We start from the raw sequence: 15879 nt of genomic DNA on the forward strand, positions 1-15879 counted from the left end.
CGAAAGGACTGAGACCTTCTGAAGGAATGAGATTTTGAGTAGAGGTTCCTCCAAAAGGGCACAAATAAAAAAGAATTCTGAAAGGGTAACCTTGTGAGACTGGACTTGCAAACTGTGTCTGCAGACCAATTTTGTAACCGCATCTGGCAATTAGTCGTTATAAGAACATAAGAACATAAGAAAATGCCATACTGGGTCAGACCAAGGGTCCATCAAGCCCAGCATCCTGTTTCCAACAGTGGCCAATCCAGGCCATAAGAACCTGGCAAGTACCCGAAAACTAAGTCTATTCCATGTAACCATTGCTAATGGCAGTGGCTATTCTCTAAGTGAACTTAATAGCAGGTAATGGACTTCTCCTCCAAGAACTTATCCAATCCTTTTTTAAACAAAGCTATATTAACTGCACTAACCACATCCTCTGGCAACAAATTCCAGAGTTTAATTGTGTGTTGAGTAAAAAAGAACTTTCTCCGATTAGTTTTAAATGTGCCCCATGCTAACTTCATGGAGTGCCCCCTAGTCTTTCTACTATCCAAAAGAGTAAATAACCGATTCACATCTACCCGTTCTAGACCTCTCATGATTTTAAACACCTCTATTCTATCCCCCCTCAGCCGTTTCTTCTCCAAGCTGAAAAGTCCTAACCTCTTTAGTCTTTCCTCATAGGGGAGCTGTTCCATTCCCCTTATCATTTTGGTAGCCCTTCTCTGTACCTTCTCCATCGCAATTATATCTTTTTTGAGATGCGGCGACCAGAATTGTACACAGTATTCAAGGTGCGGTCTCACCATGGAGCGATGCAGAGGCATTATGACATTTTCCGTTTTGTTCACCATTCCCTTTCTAATAATTCCCAACATTCTTTTGCTTTTTTGACTGCTGCAACACACTGAACCAATTATTTCAATGTGTTATCCACTATGATGCCTAGATCTCTTTCTTGGGTAGTAGCACCTAATATGGAACCTAACATTATGTAAATATAGCATGGGTTATTTTTCCCTATATGCATCACTTTGCACTTATCCACATTAAATTTCATCTGCCATTTTGATGCCCAATTTTCCAGTCTCACAAGGTCTTCCTGCAATTTATCACAATCTGCTTGTGATTTAACTACTCTGAACAATTTTGTATCATCTGCAAATTTGATTACCTCACGTGTCGTATTTCTTTCCAGATCATTTATAAATATATTGAAAAGTAAGGGTCCCAAATCAGATCCCTGAGGCACTCCACTGCACAATCCCTTCCACTGAGAAAATTGTCCATTTAATCCTACTCTCTGTTTCCTGTCTTTTAGCCAGTTTGTAATCCACGAAAGGACATCGCCACCTATCCCATGACTTTTTACTTTTCCTAGAAGCCTCTCATGAGGAACTTTGTCAAACGCCGTCTGAAAATCCAAGTACACTACATCTACTGGTTCACCTTTATCCACATGTTTATTAACTCCTTCAAAAAAGTGAAGCAGATTTGTGAGGCAAGACTTGCCTTGGGTAAAGCCATGCTGACTTTGTTTCATTAAACCATGTCTTTCTATATGTTCTGTGATTTTGATGTTTAGAACACTTTCCACTTTTTTTCCTGGCACTGAAGTCAAGCTAACTGGTCTGTAGTTTCCCGGATCGCCCCTGGAGCCCTTTTTAAATATTGGGATTACATTAGCTATCCTCCAGTCTTCAGGTACAATGGATGATTTTAATGATAGGTTACAAATTTTTACTAATAGGTCTGAAATTTCATTTTTTAGTTCCTTCAGAACTCAGGTGTATACCATTTGGTCCAGGTGATTTACTACTCTTCAGTTTGTCAATCAGGTCTACCACATCTTCTAGGTTCACCGTGATTTGGTTCAGTCCATCTGAATCATTACCCATGAAAACCTTCTCCAGTACGGGTACCTCCCCAACATCCTCTTCAGTAAACACTGAAGCAAAAAAATCATTTAATCTTTCCGCGATGGCCTTTTCTTCTCTAAGTGCTCCTTTAACCCCTTGATCATCTAACGGTCCAACTGACTCCCTCACAGGCTTTCTGCTTCGGATACATTTAAAAACGTTTTTACTGTGAGTTTTTGCCTCTATGGCCAACTTCTTTTCAAATTCTCTCTTAGCCTGTCTTATCAATGTCTTACATTTAACTTGCCAACGTTTATGCATTATACTATTTTCTTCTGTTGGATCCTTCTTCCAATTTTTGAATGAAGATCTTTTGGCTAAAACAGCTTCTTTCACATCCCCTTTTAACCTTGCTGGTAATCATTTTGCCTTCTTTCCACCTTTCTTAATGTATGGAATACATCTGGACTGTGCTTCTAGGATGGTATTTTTTAACAATGACCATGCCTCTTGCACACTTTTTACCTTTGTAGCTGCTCCTTTCAGTTTTTTTCTATTTTTCTCATTTTACCAAAGTTTCCCTTTTGAAAGTTTAGCACGAGAGCCGTGGATTTGCTTACTGTCCCCCTTCCAGTCATTAATTCAAATTTGATCATATTATGATCACTATTGCTAAGTGGCCCCACCACCGTTACCTCTCTCACCAAATCCTGTGCTCCACTGAGAATTAGATCTACAATTGCTCCCTCTCTCGTCGGTTCTGAACCAATTGTTCCATAAAGCTATCATTTATTCCATCCAGGATGATTCCGATAATAAGGTTTATTGCATAAAAAATATTAAAAAAAAAAAGACTATACTGGTACATACATGATTAAAATTTTTGTGATATATATCTCAGCACATGCTGTGTGCATTGAGCTTGGCACTGACTACCATGGGTCTGGTGTCCGCTTAGTTCACTTTGAGATCACCATTTACGATACCAGTTTTTCACTTGGGGGGCCATGTTGCCCTTTTGTTTGTTTTGAGGGATACACATGATTTGACTGTTTCTCTGGGCTCTATGTTATTACTTTGAAAAATGACAAAAAAAAATTATAAAATATAAAAAAGTGCTCCCATAAATGTCTCCGACATATCTTTTTTTATGCCGATTCCTTTACCAGGGCTTCTTATGCAGAAAGGGAACTGCTTCTCTTGTTTATCTATTACTTGAACTCAGGTCACAGACATTGATTAAAACTGAATTCTAAGAAATGCACATCTCACTATTCCACCACAGGCACGGTGGATCAATCACAGGCATTGTAATGATACAAAAATTTGTTCAGATGGTGATTATCCAGTCATTGGTACGAGAGATGGCTAAAACATTTTATTTTCCAGTTTGTCAGAACTTATGCAGTGGCTCTATTCGCTCTCTGAGGAGTTGCCTAATCTCAGAACAGAGCTATTACAGTATGAAATGTTATTATGGGTGTGGTTGTCCAACGTATAATCCTAATGTTGTAATTATACTTATTTTGTTATGAGATATTATAGTGTGATGCTTCATCGGTAGTGATATTACTGTAAATATTCTCAGATTAATGAAGCTGTGGGCAAGAATTAGTTCTGGGAGAAAAACCAGTCCCATTAACTTGTTTGGTGTCTAAATTGCTTCACTATTCATCTTTCTCATACAAAGGTCAATGCACTAACCTATGCCAAAGTTCACAAACATGTTAATACATGTTACATAAAAACAGAAATGACAGCAGAAAAAGACTATATGATCTATCTAATCTGCCCATCCATACAACTGCTCAGCTCTACAATCCCTACCACTCACTCAGAGATCCCATGCTTTCTTAAATTCAGACACTGTCCTTGTTTCCACCACCTCTACTGGGAGGCTGTTTCATGCACCACCACATTCTCTTTAAAGAAATACTTCCTTAGATTACTTCTCCATCTACCCACTTTCACCCACATCCCATGACCTCTTGTTTCAGAATCTCTGTTCTGTATATTGATGCCTCTGAGATGTTTAAATGTCTCTATAATAAATATTTCCCCTCTCTCGCTTTTCTTAGAAGAGTATACATACTTAAATCTTTAAGTTTGGGAGTCATGTGATGCTGAGAGAGGAACCATACGTGTTGTTGATCTGCTCCTTTCGGGCCTGCTCACCATCCACACCGAGTCTGCCAAATCTGATCGAAATTGTGGTCACTTTGGATGCTCTAGCACTGAGAAATGAGTGCTACTGTGACCGTGCTTGTCTAGGACAAGTCATGTCTAACCAGCTTGCCAAGAAAGAAAAGATCCAACTAGACTCCAAGATGGCCGACAGTAAGGTGGAGGGGGCAGTTGAATCAACACAGATGGATGCGCTGATTGCTGTGGTGACTGGAGCGGTAGAAAAGGCCATCGATACTAAGTTAGATGGGAAATTTGATTAAATATTTGAGAAGTTCGATATGCTGTCTGTCAGGTTCCCTCGAGTCAGCTGTTCAACGTCTGATGACTATGGAGCACAGTGTGTCCGATATGGAAGATGGCACCCATAGTACTGAAGGAGCGGTGGTCAGGGCAGAGATGCGGTTGGAGGCAGTTGAAAGCAAGTTAGAAGATCTTGAAAACTGGGTGCACCACAACAATTTAAGATTCGTGAGACTTCCTGAAACACTGCTCGACAATGAACTTAGAGTTTCTGGAAAAATGGCTGCTTGCAATACTCCAGTTACCTGAAATGGTGGGAACCCTGCGTATTGAGAGAGCACATCGAATAGGCCCAAGGCAGGAAAATTGTGACCGGCCTAGAGTGGTCATAGTTTGCTTTCTAGATTTCAATCAGAAGGCTGTGATACTGCAAATTGTGAGGGGAGTGCAACCTTGTATGGTGGAGAGGAGAATTTTGATCTTTCAGGATTACTTCATGAAACTGGCTGGGCTCCGCTTTTCCCTACAGTACCCAGGTAAGTTGTGGGTTACTTATGTGGGAGCATCCATCATTTACAATACACCCACTGAGGCGCAACGGTTCCTGCAGTCGCTGAATGGAGAGTAATATTTGAAGTGGGATGATCATAAAGTTGGATGATTTCAAGATATGGCAGTATTTTTCAAAACGCTTGCTGACGGATCAAGATGTACAGCTGAAATTTGGGCATATGGAACTGCTCTAGGCTGTTTAGTTTTGGGCCTGGAATTTGTGGCCTGGAGTTTGGTGCCAGGGTGCCAGTTGTGTTTTCTCTTGGGTGGTGCATGGTTACCAGACCATTCAGTGATGTTAAACTGCCAAATCCTCGAAACCTGCAGTGTTACCCACTTGCACAGTTCATTTTTACTCTCTTAATCTGGTATTTATTTATTTCATAATTTTATATACTGTCATTCAAGGACCATCACAATGGTTTACAATCAACTCCTGGATGGCTTCCAGCATCGGGAAATAGCAAAAGGCTTTCTGTAGAGACATCAGGATGGGATTCTTCCTTGGTTCTGACATAGGGTCCGTGCCAGGAACTCCCAGGGTCTGGGAGACCAGGGCCAGTAATTCATCTCTGTGGAAAAATAGAAGCATGGTCTGGTATGGCTCCAGGCCCAGAGGGATTTCCTCATCCTCCAATGAATCCGCAATCCCTTCGTTGTCTGTGGTGTCCGGGTCCCTGTCAGGGATACCCTTGGTGAGGCGAGGCATGTCCCGAGGCATGCTGGGAGGGCGAGGCCTTCCCAGCTGGGGCTCTGGCTGGGTAGGGGAAGTAGCCGACTGCGACTGAACAAAGGCTTGCAGGCCCTGAAAAAATTCCAATCAAGTGAAGGCCACTGGGTCCATATTTAGTCCAGGAGGAACTGGGGTAGGTGCTGCTGAACCTCCCTCTCCTGGGGGGGATGCCGCTGCCCCGGAATTTCTCAGTTCCTGGGTGCTGCCAGATAAGATCGTGGCTGACTCGTCCTCCGACTGGGAGGGACTGGACTTGGAAAAGTTCTGAGAGTCCAGCCCTCCCTGGGCTTCCTCACAGTGCTGTCACAGGAAGGATTCCAGGTCAGGCTGCGCAGCCCTAATATGGCAGGTAGCACAAAGGGAGTGTCGTTTGAGCTTCTTTGCTGCCGGGGCCATAGCACTCTGTAGCTTGTGCATTCAGCCGGATAATGCCTCTCAAGTGTGCACAGGTCCGCCTCAGCATGCGTAAATCTGAGCGGCCAGTTGTGCGTGTAGATATGCGCTCAGTTATATGTGTGTTAGGTGCACCAGGGCCGGCCCGCACTGCGTATACCAATGGACAATGGGGGAAAATGACACTGCAACAAAACCGCATGCAAGATGGCACCGCCACGGCCCGCCATGTGGTATGCCTATGCCTGAAGCGGGGCCTAGTCCATCAGCAAGCTGCTCAATCCACTCAGAAACCCCCTTCCTTCACCCTATCGGGGTTGGGAATGACGTTGGTACAGTGTGCCGAGCAAGGAGACTGGAGGAATGACCTACCAAAGCCCTTCCAAGTCTCTAGATAAGAGGAGTTCTTCTCTACTTACCTGGGCTCAGCGCTTACCGGCTGGGTACAGAGATGGTCTCTGGCTGCAGGGGGAGAGGGCTTAGGCCATCATCGCCATATTTGGCTTCCTGCACCCACTGCCTTTCAGCTGCTTAAGCAGCAAGGTCCACACCGGGAAACGGCTACTGGATCAAGGCAAACCTCTGAGGGATCTCGGAATTCGCCTCAGGAATTTTCAACTGGGGGAAGGACCCTTAGATATCACCGCAGGAGAGCGGGGCTCGATCTTCTCCAATTTAAAAGTAGAAATTTGAAAGTACATTTTCGTCATCTAAGGAGTACCGTGTTCCCAATAGGAGACACATAAGAACATAAGATATGCCATACTGGGTCAGACCAAGGGTCCATCAAGCCCAGTATCCTGTTTCCAACAGTGGCCAATCCAAGTCACAAGTACCTGGCAAGTACCCAAACATTACACAGATTACAAGCTACTATTGCTTATTAATTACCGTCATATCAGTTTATGGGTTTATCTTCTAGGAACTTATCCAAACCTTTTTTAACCCCAGTTACACTAACTGCTGTAACCATATCCTCTGGCAATGAATTCCAGAGCTCAACTATGTGCTGACTGAAAAATAATTTTCTTCAATTTGTTTTAAATGAGCTACATGCTAACTTCATGGAGTGCCCCCTGGTCCTACTATTATCTGAGAGAGTAAATAACCAATTTACATTAACTTGTTCATGTCCTTTCATGAATTTGTAGACGTCTGTCATATCTCCCCCCCCCCCCCCCCACCCAGTCGTCTCTTCTCCAAACTTAACAGCCCTAACTTCTTTAGCCTTTCCTCATAGGGCAGTCATTCTATGCCCCTTTTTTTGGTTGCCCTTTTCCCCCTTCTCTGCACTCTCTCCAGTACAGCTATATCCTTTTTGAGATGTGGTGACCAGAACTGCACACAGTATTCAAGGTGCAGTCTCACCATGGTGCAATACAGAGGCATTAATGACATCCTCAGTTTTATTTTCCATTCCCTTCTTAATAATTCCTAACATTCTGTTTGCTTTTTTGATCGCCACAGCACACTAGGCCAACAATTTCAATGTATTATCCGCTATGACACCTAGCTCTCTTTCCTGGGTGGTAACTCCTAAGACAGAACCCAACATTGTGTAAATACAGCAAGGTTTATTTTACCCTATATGCTTCACTTTGCACTTGTCCACGTTAAATTTCATCTGCCATTTGGAACCCCAATCTTCCAGTCTCGCAAGATCCTCCTGCAATTCATTGCAATCCACTTGAGATTTAACTACTCTGCATAATTTTGTGTTATCCGTGAATTTGATCACCTCACTCGTTGTTCCCTTTCTAGATCATTTATAAATATATTAAAAAGCATCCAAGTAGGCGGCTAAGTACCCTTAATGTAGGAGGAGAAGGTGGTCGACCAATCTTTGAAACATTGAGGCACCGCCATGAAGGCCAAAAGGGAGCATGGTGAACTGGAAAAGTCCACTGCGGGTCGAGAACGATGTCTTCTCTTTTGTCAAGAGCGTGAGAAGCTTTTGCCAAATATTCTTTGGTAAGATTGCAGGTAGAGATGAACTGGGACACAATCCACATCTGCTAGGAGATGGAGAGATAATGAATGGCTGAGGTCACTGCAGGGGTGTATCTAGGGTGACGTCAGCTTTGAAACCTGACTCCATCTCCATCTGCTAGCAGGGGAGCACATAACCCATTGGTCCTGAGTCCATCTGGCTACATGCTAGGAAAAGGTAATGTTTTTCTTTTGTGAAACTCTTCTTTTAATCATTATTTGAAGTGGAAAGAACAGTTTCGGAAGCATTCAACTTGTCTTCTTGTGAAACAACAAGAATCTGAAGTGTCTTTTACGCCAATAGGATCTTGAAGTAAATGCTTTCCCCTGTTAAGAGGTACCCATCTGCCTCTCCCTAATGAGAAAGAAATACATTAATCAAAAGCATGTGCACATTTCTGTACCAAAAAAAGGAAACTAGCCCTCAGAATGTTCATCTGCCTGTGTCTTTGCTTTTACTTTTATTCTTCCTTTTGTCACTCCTTGGGTCTCCCTTTTTTTTGCCAGGCTCCCACTGTTGTGTTTTGACTCTTTGAAATCTTGTGCCATTATTTCCATGGTTGAAACAGCCTCATTTTCACTTCTCTCTTTTCACTTCAGAACTCCCTCTTTTTTTTTCTTGCAGAGATTTTTAAATCATCTTTCCATCCTTTCTTATAATGATACATCAAGATTGTTGTCGTCTTCAAACGTTTTGAGAGGTCTTTTAATAAACCACCTTCTTTTCTCTCCACAAACCACTGGAAAGCGTTAAACCACTCACAACACTGTAGATCAGGTGGACGAAGATATTACATTTTCATCCTGGTCCAGATTTCTCCCACCTCCACCTGGTCACAAGTGCAACTTGCAGCATCCCCTGATATTTCAGTCTGAGAATCCCCGCCCCTAGAACTGGTGTCCCTAAATCCTGCCCTACTGTAACCCTGCTCTTCCCGTACAAGACACCTCCCAATCCCCCCCCCCCCCCATCACACATCCCCACCTCAGTCCTGTCATGCAGCACCACCAGCTATTCCAGCACTTGAATTAGTAATGCCTTCTCTTCCTTACCTTACTGGACTTTCCTTCCTTTTTGCATTTTGGACATTCCCAGCAGTTGGGAATTTCATTGTTAATGACACCATCAGCTTTCCCCATCTGAAAAAGAGAGAAAAAGAAAGAAAGAAAGAGAGAGACAGAAGCAGAGCTGTATTAAATTCAGAAGTACAAACAGCCAGTTACAACCCTCTCCCTGTACCCATTAATAAAGTGGTATTTCTGATTGGATACCTGGAATATAGTTCCAGGACAAAAACCACCTCAGAATTCAAGAGGTCCATATTCAGCCACCACACACAGTGGCTTAACCTCTTGCTGGAGAGCAGGATAAACTTATCTTGCTAGCTAGTGCTGTATATTCAATGGCGCAGCCACGCTGCTGAATACATATGAGCCAACCAGAGTTAGTTGGCTAAGTTACCTGGCTAATCCTGAATACCGGAGTTAGCCGGATAAGTTATCCGACTAATTCAACTCCTCGCTAATCTGCCCATTTCCCACCCCCAAGTTATCCAGCTAAATACTTATTCAGCGGCATCACTTAGCCGGATAAATCCAACTTATCTGGCTATATCTAATCAATTTTGAATATCAGGCTCCAAATTTTGAGCAAAGTTTCCCTCATTTTCTGAGTTTTAGTCCAAACAAATCAAATGTAAAGTGCCTTAGAGGTTTCCTAGATCTTGTCGAGTGTGTTAAAAAGCCCCAGACATTAGCAGCTGCAGTCAAAACAATTACAATAAACAGAAAAAAAAAAATGTTTAAAGACCATATTTCCAAACCAGAAGATTTTTTTCACATCGAGAAAATTATAGAACAGAAACAAAAAACTCAGTATGACAATCTTGGCAATGATGATAATCTTGCTGCCCTTTTGCATACAAATAAGATTTTAGACAGAAATGTATGTGTTTTCTTTATGGGGGACGTTTTCAGTCCCTCCATGCAACTTGCAGGTCCATGGGTAGATCTGAAAGCTCGTTTTCAAATAGGAACCTCTCCACAGAACTTGCCTTTGAAAATGCTCAGGCAAGCACATCGTGGTCACAAAAGCATCCATGGATTGGATTCTGCACCTGCTCTATAGCAGTTGCAAAGTAGGTGCCTCAAAGTACATGCAGCGATTTCAAAATGAAATCACCATGCGTCACTCCCCTCCCCCAACCTAACCTCACCCCCTTTACCCCATATGTAGAAACACCGCATGCACTTTTAGCATCACTGAGGGACGGGGGGGGGGGGGGGGAGGAGGGCAGAGGTAATTTTCAAAAGCTTTTTTCACACTGGTGAACACCTTTACCTGCATCAAAAGCTTTGAAAATTGTCCTATCAAACAGCTATCTGCTATTTTCTTTCCGAGATCTGTTTTACGTATGTGTAAAATCAGCATATATCCGATTTACAGGCCAATATAATAAGAGTGTGGGAAAAAGGGCACTCAGTGGCAAACGTCCGCTCTCCCAGCGTGCGCCCAGCCACCTCTCCTGTGCACGCAATCCTGTATTTTAATGAGGGGGTCGCACTAAAAAGGAGGTGCTAAGGACAACAGCGCATCCCTAGTGCCTCCTTATTAGCGGAAACCCAGGAGAGGTGGATGACAGCGGCTTCAGGAAACAGACGCTCAATCTTACGAGCATCGTTTTTCCGAACTCGCTGACAGCCATGAGTTAGGAAATCGGATGCCGATAAAATTGAGTGACCATTTTCCTAACCTGATTGGCTGGCACATTTAACATTTTTGGTTCCTCCACGCACATTTGTGACACGCTAAACCCCTTAAGGGGGAGAGGACGCACGACAAAAACACATGCGTTATAGTATTGACCTGTTAGTGATTTCTGAAAGAACAGATTTTGCTCAAGGATTTAATTTCCTACAACTTTAAGAGGAAAAAAGAACTGTAAAAACAAAAATGGATTAAGTGCTGTAGGATTTTTTGGTCCGTATTTATATTTATCCCTTATGAGGATAAAGGTTCCGCAGCGCTTTCTGCATTTATTTTTGATTTTTATGAATTTTCTTCCCATGAGATTTTTTTTCCCTCTGATAGAGATTTCCAGAATTTAAATCCTTAAAAAAAAAAAAGTTGTGTCAATTTTTAATTTTGCAAGCAAACTGGTTTGTAACTATTTTGGTCTGACCCTTAAATCTGGCAGCATGACATGAAGAGCCTGTTTCTCTCCAGTACAGATCTGGCAGGTGACGAGAAGGCTGGAGAAAGCTTCTGATAGCACAGGTTGGGGTAGGGGGTGACGCCAGACAGATGGGTGTCTCACCTTTATGCATCCTGGGTGAACAATCTCATTGCAGATGGTGCACTCCATCAGTGAAAGGCTGAATTTTTCCTCCTCTTCCTCCACGGTCTCCTCCTTTCCAGCTTCTCCACAGAACAAGCACACTGCTGTGTGAGGGAGCACAGGCTGCCACCGTGCAGGGAAAGGGCATCAAAAACTATTTTTATTGAAAATCTTTGAAGCCTTAACAATTTTCATTTCATAAATGTAATATCCATCCCATTTTGTGTGGATAATAGAAAGGTAATGCAGAGAGAATAAAAATTATCTATTCTTCCGGTTTTATTCCTTTCTTTGCTTTCCCTCTTCCCCACCTCTCACTGCAGCCTGTCTGCCATCTGTCTTCCCCACCCCATATTTTTCTCCCCTCACCTTCTTCCACTCTCCCGGTCTCTTTTCTCTTTTTCAGTTTGGCATGGAGGAGGGGGCCTAGTGGTTAGAGCAGTGGGCTGCTTTTCCCCACCAATGCTCCTTTTGACCATAGGCAAGTCATGTTACTCTCCATTGCCTTCGGTACCAACTTAGACCTAGATTTATCAAAATGCGGTAACTATCGCATGAGATAGCAAAAGGGGCGTGGTTTATGCAAATATTCATTTTATTGCAATTTGCACTAATTACCTATGCGAAGAGCTAAGTTAGTGCAAATTGCGATAACATTATCAGACTTTGCGATAGGAGCCAGACCTGTTGTATTTCCCACATATAACCAGTGAGAGCGAGAGAGCAAGAGCGAGAGACTGGTCATAATGTCATCTCCCTAGACAGGTATATGTATCCCTATTGTAGGCCCACCTAGTAACTCGAGGTGAGGTTTAGGTATCAGTGTAGGGGGTTAGGGGCCCCTTTCACATTCAATGTTAGATGTACGAACAGAACAGTGGTCTCTTGTGAACATTTGATGAGCCCTCGGAGTGAGGAAACTCACTCCAAGATGAGATTTGTCTAATGTTCTCTCCACCTAGCTTGATGTTACCCAGGTAGAAGAGTCCATCAAGCTAGGTGGGTAACATCAAGCTAGGTGGAGAGAACATTGCACAAATCTCATCTTGGAGTGAGTTTCCTCACTCCGAGGGCTCATCAAATGTTCACAAGAGACCACTGTTCTGTTCGTACATCTAACATTGAATGTGAAAGGGGCCCCTAACCCCCTACACTGATACCTAAACCTCTTCCATCTCTCTCTCTCTCTCATCCCTGCTGGCTAGGTGGATGCTCTGGGAGCTTCAATTCATCTAAATAGGCCTTGCGGGAGATATCGCGCAAGGCGATAAAACCTTACCGCCCGGTCACGGCAGCTATCGCACAGCCTAACGCAATTCAAAAAAAAGTGTTGTTAAAATCGGCGTTAAGTCTGTGCGATAGCTCTTCGCAGACAGGCAAACCCAGCCCACTTCCCGCCCCTAACTCCTCCTATTTTCCATATTTGCATCGCACCATACGATATGGTGCTATCGCATTCGTTAAACACGTTTTCGCATGCGCTAAGCCCTTAACGCATGCGAAAAAGCCTTAGCGCATTTTGATAAATGACCCCCCTTAGGTTGTATGCCCCCTAGAGTGTCTGAATTTTAACTTGCCTTGAGCATAGGTTTGGAAAGGTGAATAATGAAATCCAAACCCAATCCAGTCTATTCTTTTTTTCCTACCTTCCACAGTTTCTCTCTCTCTCTTGAGCCATTTCTTTCTAACATGCATCTCCTTTTTCTCCATAAGTTCTTTTCCTTCTCTGGTTCCAAATATCTCCTATGGCTAACAAAGCCCATCCCCCCTGCCTCTACAACTATCCAATCCTTACTGATGCTACTTTAGCTCTTCTTTCCACTTTTGGAAACGCCAGCACCACCACCAACTTGAGAACAAAATTGTCTGACGTGTAACCTTATTAAACGCTCAGTGATGCAAGTCAGATTTTTTTTTTTAAAACAGAGAATGTTTGGCCCTTGCATCGGCTTCAGGAGCAAGAAGAAGGGAGAAAACAGAATCAGTGAGGTAGATTGGAAGGCTAAAGTGCATGTAACTAGGAGAAGGCAAGAGGGAGGATGAGACCAAATACAGAGAAGTAGAGAGGAAGGAATAAGGGGAAAAGATAGAGTAGTGGTGATGATGAAAAGCATGGGAGGGAACAGGTGCCAGCACTCAGTTACACAGTAGAAGGCACATTTTGCTGCACGAGAAATTCTGTAACAGTTGCCAGCAAATTGGGGGCCCTGTATCCTGTCCCTAGCATGGCCATTTAACCCCCCTCCCCTCCAGCATTAAAAGGAAAATTAGTTTCTTACCTGATAATTTTCGTTCCTGTAGTACCAAGGATCAGTCCAGACTGCTGGGTTATGCCTCCCTTCCAGCAGATGGAGTCAGAGAAAAGCTGACAAGCACCCCCCAGATATACTGGTGTGCCACCTGCGATCCCTCAGTATTTCTCTGACTCCAGCAGATATCGGAGGGGCATAACCTGCGGTCCTGATCCTTGTCACCTTTTCCAGATTATTCTTTTGTTGAACAGGTTTGGAAGTAACACCTTTGACTAGACCAACTTCTTTAAAAAAAAAAAAAAAAGATTAACTTAAATTAGTAATAACTCAGGTTTTCTTTTCTGACGTCGGGCTGAGCGGAGGCATATTTAAGGGCAGGCTAGGCAGGGCAGTGCCCTAACGCCAATACTTTTTTAAAAACTTAAGAAAGCCCTGTACAAAGTACAATACTCCCCTGCCTATAGGAATCTATGAGCCCCCTTCAGAGGAATTCATTTAATTAACATCTCTGGAATGCAGGGAGGGGGAGAGTGACCGGCCCACCGGTAAATACTCTCCCTGGTCACAGAGTATTGGTGTTAGGGCACTGCCCTGCCTAGCCTGCCCTTAAATATGCCTCCGCTCAGCCAGACGTCAGAAAAGAAAACCTGAGTTATTACTAATTTAAGTTAATCTTTTTTTTATTTTTAAAGAAGATGGTCTAGTCAAAGGTGTTACTTCCAAACCTGTTCAACAAAAGAATAATCTGGAAAAGGTGACAAGGATCAGGACCGCAGGTTATGCCCCTCTGGTATCTGCTGGAGTCAGAGAAATACTGAGGGATCGCAGGTGGCACAGCAGTATATTTATTTATTTATTTTTAGATTTTTATATACCGGTGTTCCTGTATTAAAATACAGATCACATCGGTTTACATTGAAACATAAAAATTATGCCAAGAGGCGGTACATATAACAAGGTTATAGAACTTGGAAAACATGGAAAACAGATTCGAATAATAACACTGATAAAGTTGTAAAGTCTCTGAGAAATCAAATCATAAAATAAGGCGTAATTGTCTAAGATAACTGTGATCTGCAAAAGGGATTGAGATGGTGAGAAAATCTTGATAGCTGGAGGTAAAAAATAATCAAAGTTCTGGAAAAGCTTGGCTAAAGAGCCAGGTTTTAATTTTCTTTTTGAAGGAAGCAAAGCAGATCTCAAGGCGGATGTCTGGTGGGAGCATGTTCCATTGGACAGGTCCTGCTAAAGAAATGGAACGTTTCCGATGTAAGGATATTGTTGAAGGAACATAGAGTGTGCCTTTATAAGCTCCTCTGATAGGTCTAGTTGAAGAATGAAAACGTAGTTGGGTGCTTAAGTGGAGTGGGGATATGTTGTAAATAGATTTATGAATTGCTGTGTATACTTTATAGAGAATCCTTTGCTTAATAGGCAGCCAGTGGAGGAGTTTTAGTATGGGGGTTATGTGGTCTCTTTTATTCGTATTGGTAAGGATTCTAGCTGCAGAGTTTTGAATCATCTGGAGGGGTTTGATGGATGAGGTTGGTAGGCCAAAAAGGAGCGAGTTGCAATAGTCAATTTTTTATATTTTTTTATATCTGGGGGGTGCTTGTCAGCTTTTCTCTGACTCCATCTGCTGGAGGGGAGGCATAACCCAGCAGTATGGACTGATCCTGGTACATACAGGGAACCTCTCTTTCCACCTCTCCTAACCTCTTTCTTCTCCTTCTTATGTCTGATCAAAACTTACAGGGCTTGTGAGGGATGTGATCCCAAGGCCAAACCGCTTGATCTCTCTCCTGGCTTCCTTACACTCCCTCCCTTCTTCTAGTAACGTTTTAGGGAGGTACATGTGAAACCAGGGCACTGCAGTTGTATCTCTCTTCAGATGCATGTGCTGGCCTCTGTCTGCTGAAAGTTTTCCTATGCTTTATCAATAGCTCTTTGTAACCCTTAAAACTGCTTAACCCCTCCTGGCATTTGGGCTGGTGACTATAAGCTTTCTGGAGCAGTAAATCCCAGTATTCCTATGAGTTTTCTTAGCGGGGTACAGACAACAAGACTATGAAGAAGAACTGATTCTGAAGACTCCCATGGACTCACTGCGGTACACTGTCTCAGCAGACAAGACTGCTTCATGCGGCCAGGGCCCCCAAATTTCTTCATGTCCTTGCAGAAGTGACACTCCCCGCACTCCGTACGCAGACAAGCGTGGCAGCGGCGGCACCGCGTCCGGCGCCGGCGAGATCCTCCCCCACCTCGGCTCGACGACATTGACCAAGTACCGCCTCAGCTGTGCCGGGGGCTGTGGAACAAGGAAAGTGAGGAAGGGCATCAAAAGGGAGACA

General features: G+C 43.3%; 1 protein-coding gene across 1 annotated transcript in view; it reads right to left on the minus strand.

Annotated features, from left to right (window-relative positions):
• The window catches only part of FBXL19 (F-box and leucine rich repeat protein 19), a 129872-nt gene that overhangs the window by 57169 nt on the left and 56824 nt on the right, over positions 1–15879 (minus strand). Inside the window, exons 3-5 of the mRNA XM_029606906.1 lie at positions 15635–15836; positions 11256–11399; positions 8992–9078 (exon numbers count right to left, since the gene is read on the minus strand). Coding sequence (XP_029462766.1) covers positions 8992–9078; positions 11256–11399; positions 15635–15805 — 402 coding nt within the window. The 5' untranslated portion in view covers positions 15806–15836. The remainder of the gene's footprint in view (positions 1–8991; positions 9079–11255; positions 11400–15634; positions 15837–15879) is intronic.

Source organism: Rhinatrema bivittatum, chromosome 6, assembly GCF_901001135.1.
Source record: "Rhinatrema bivittatum chromosome 6, aRhiBiv1.1, whole genome shotgun sequence".
NCBI lineage: Eukaryota > Metazoa > Chordata > Amphibia > Gymnophiona > Rhinatrematidae > Rhinatrema > Rhinatrema bivittatum.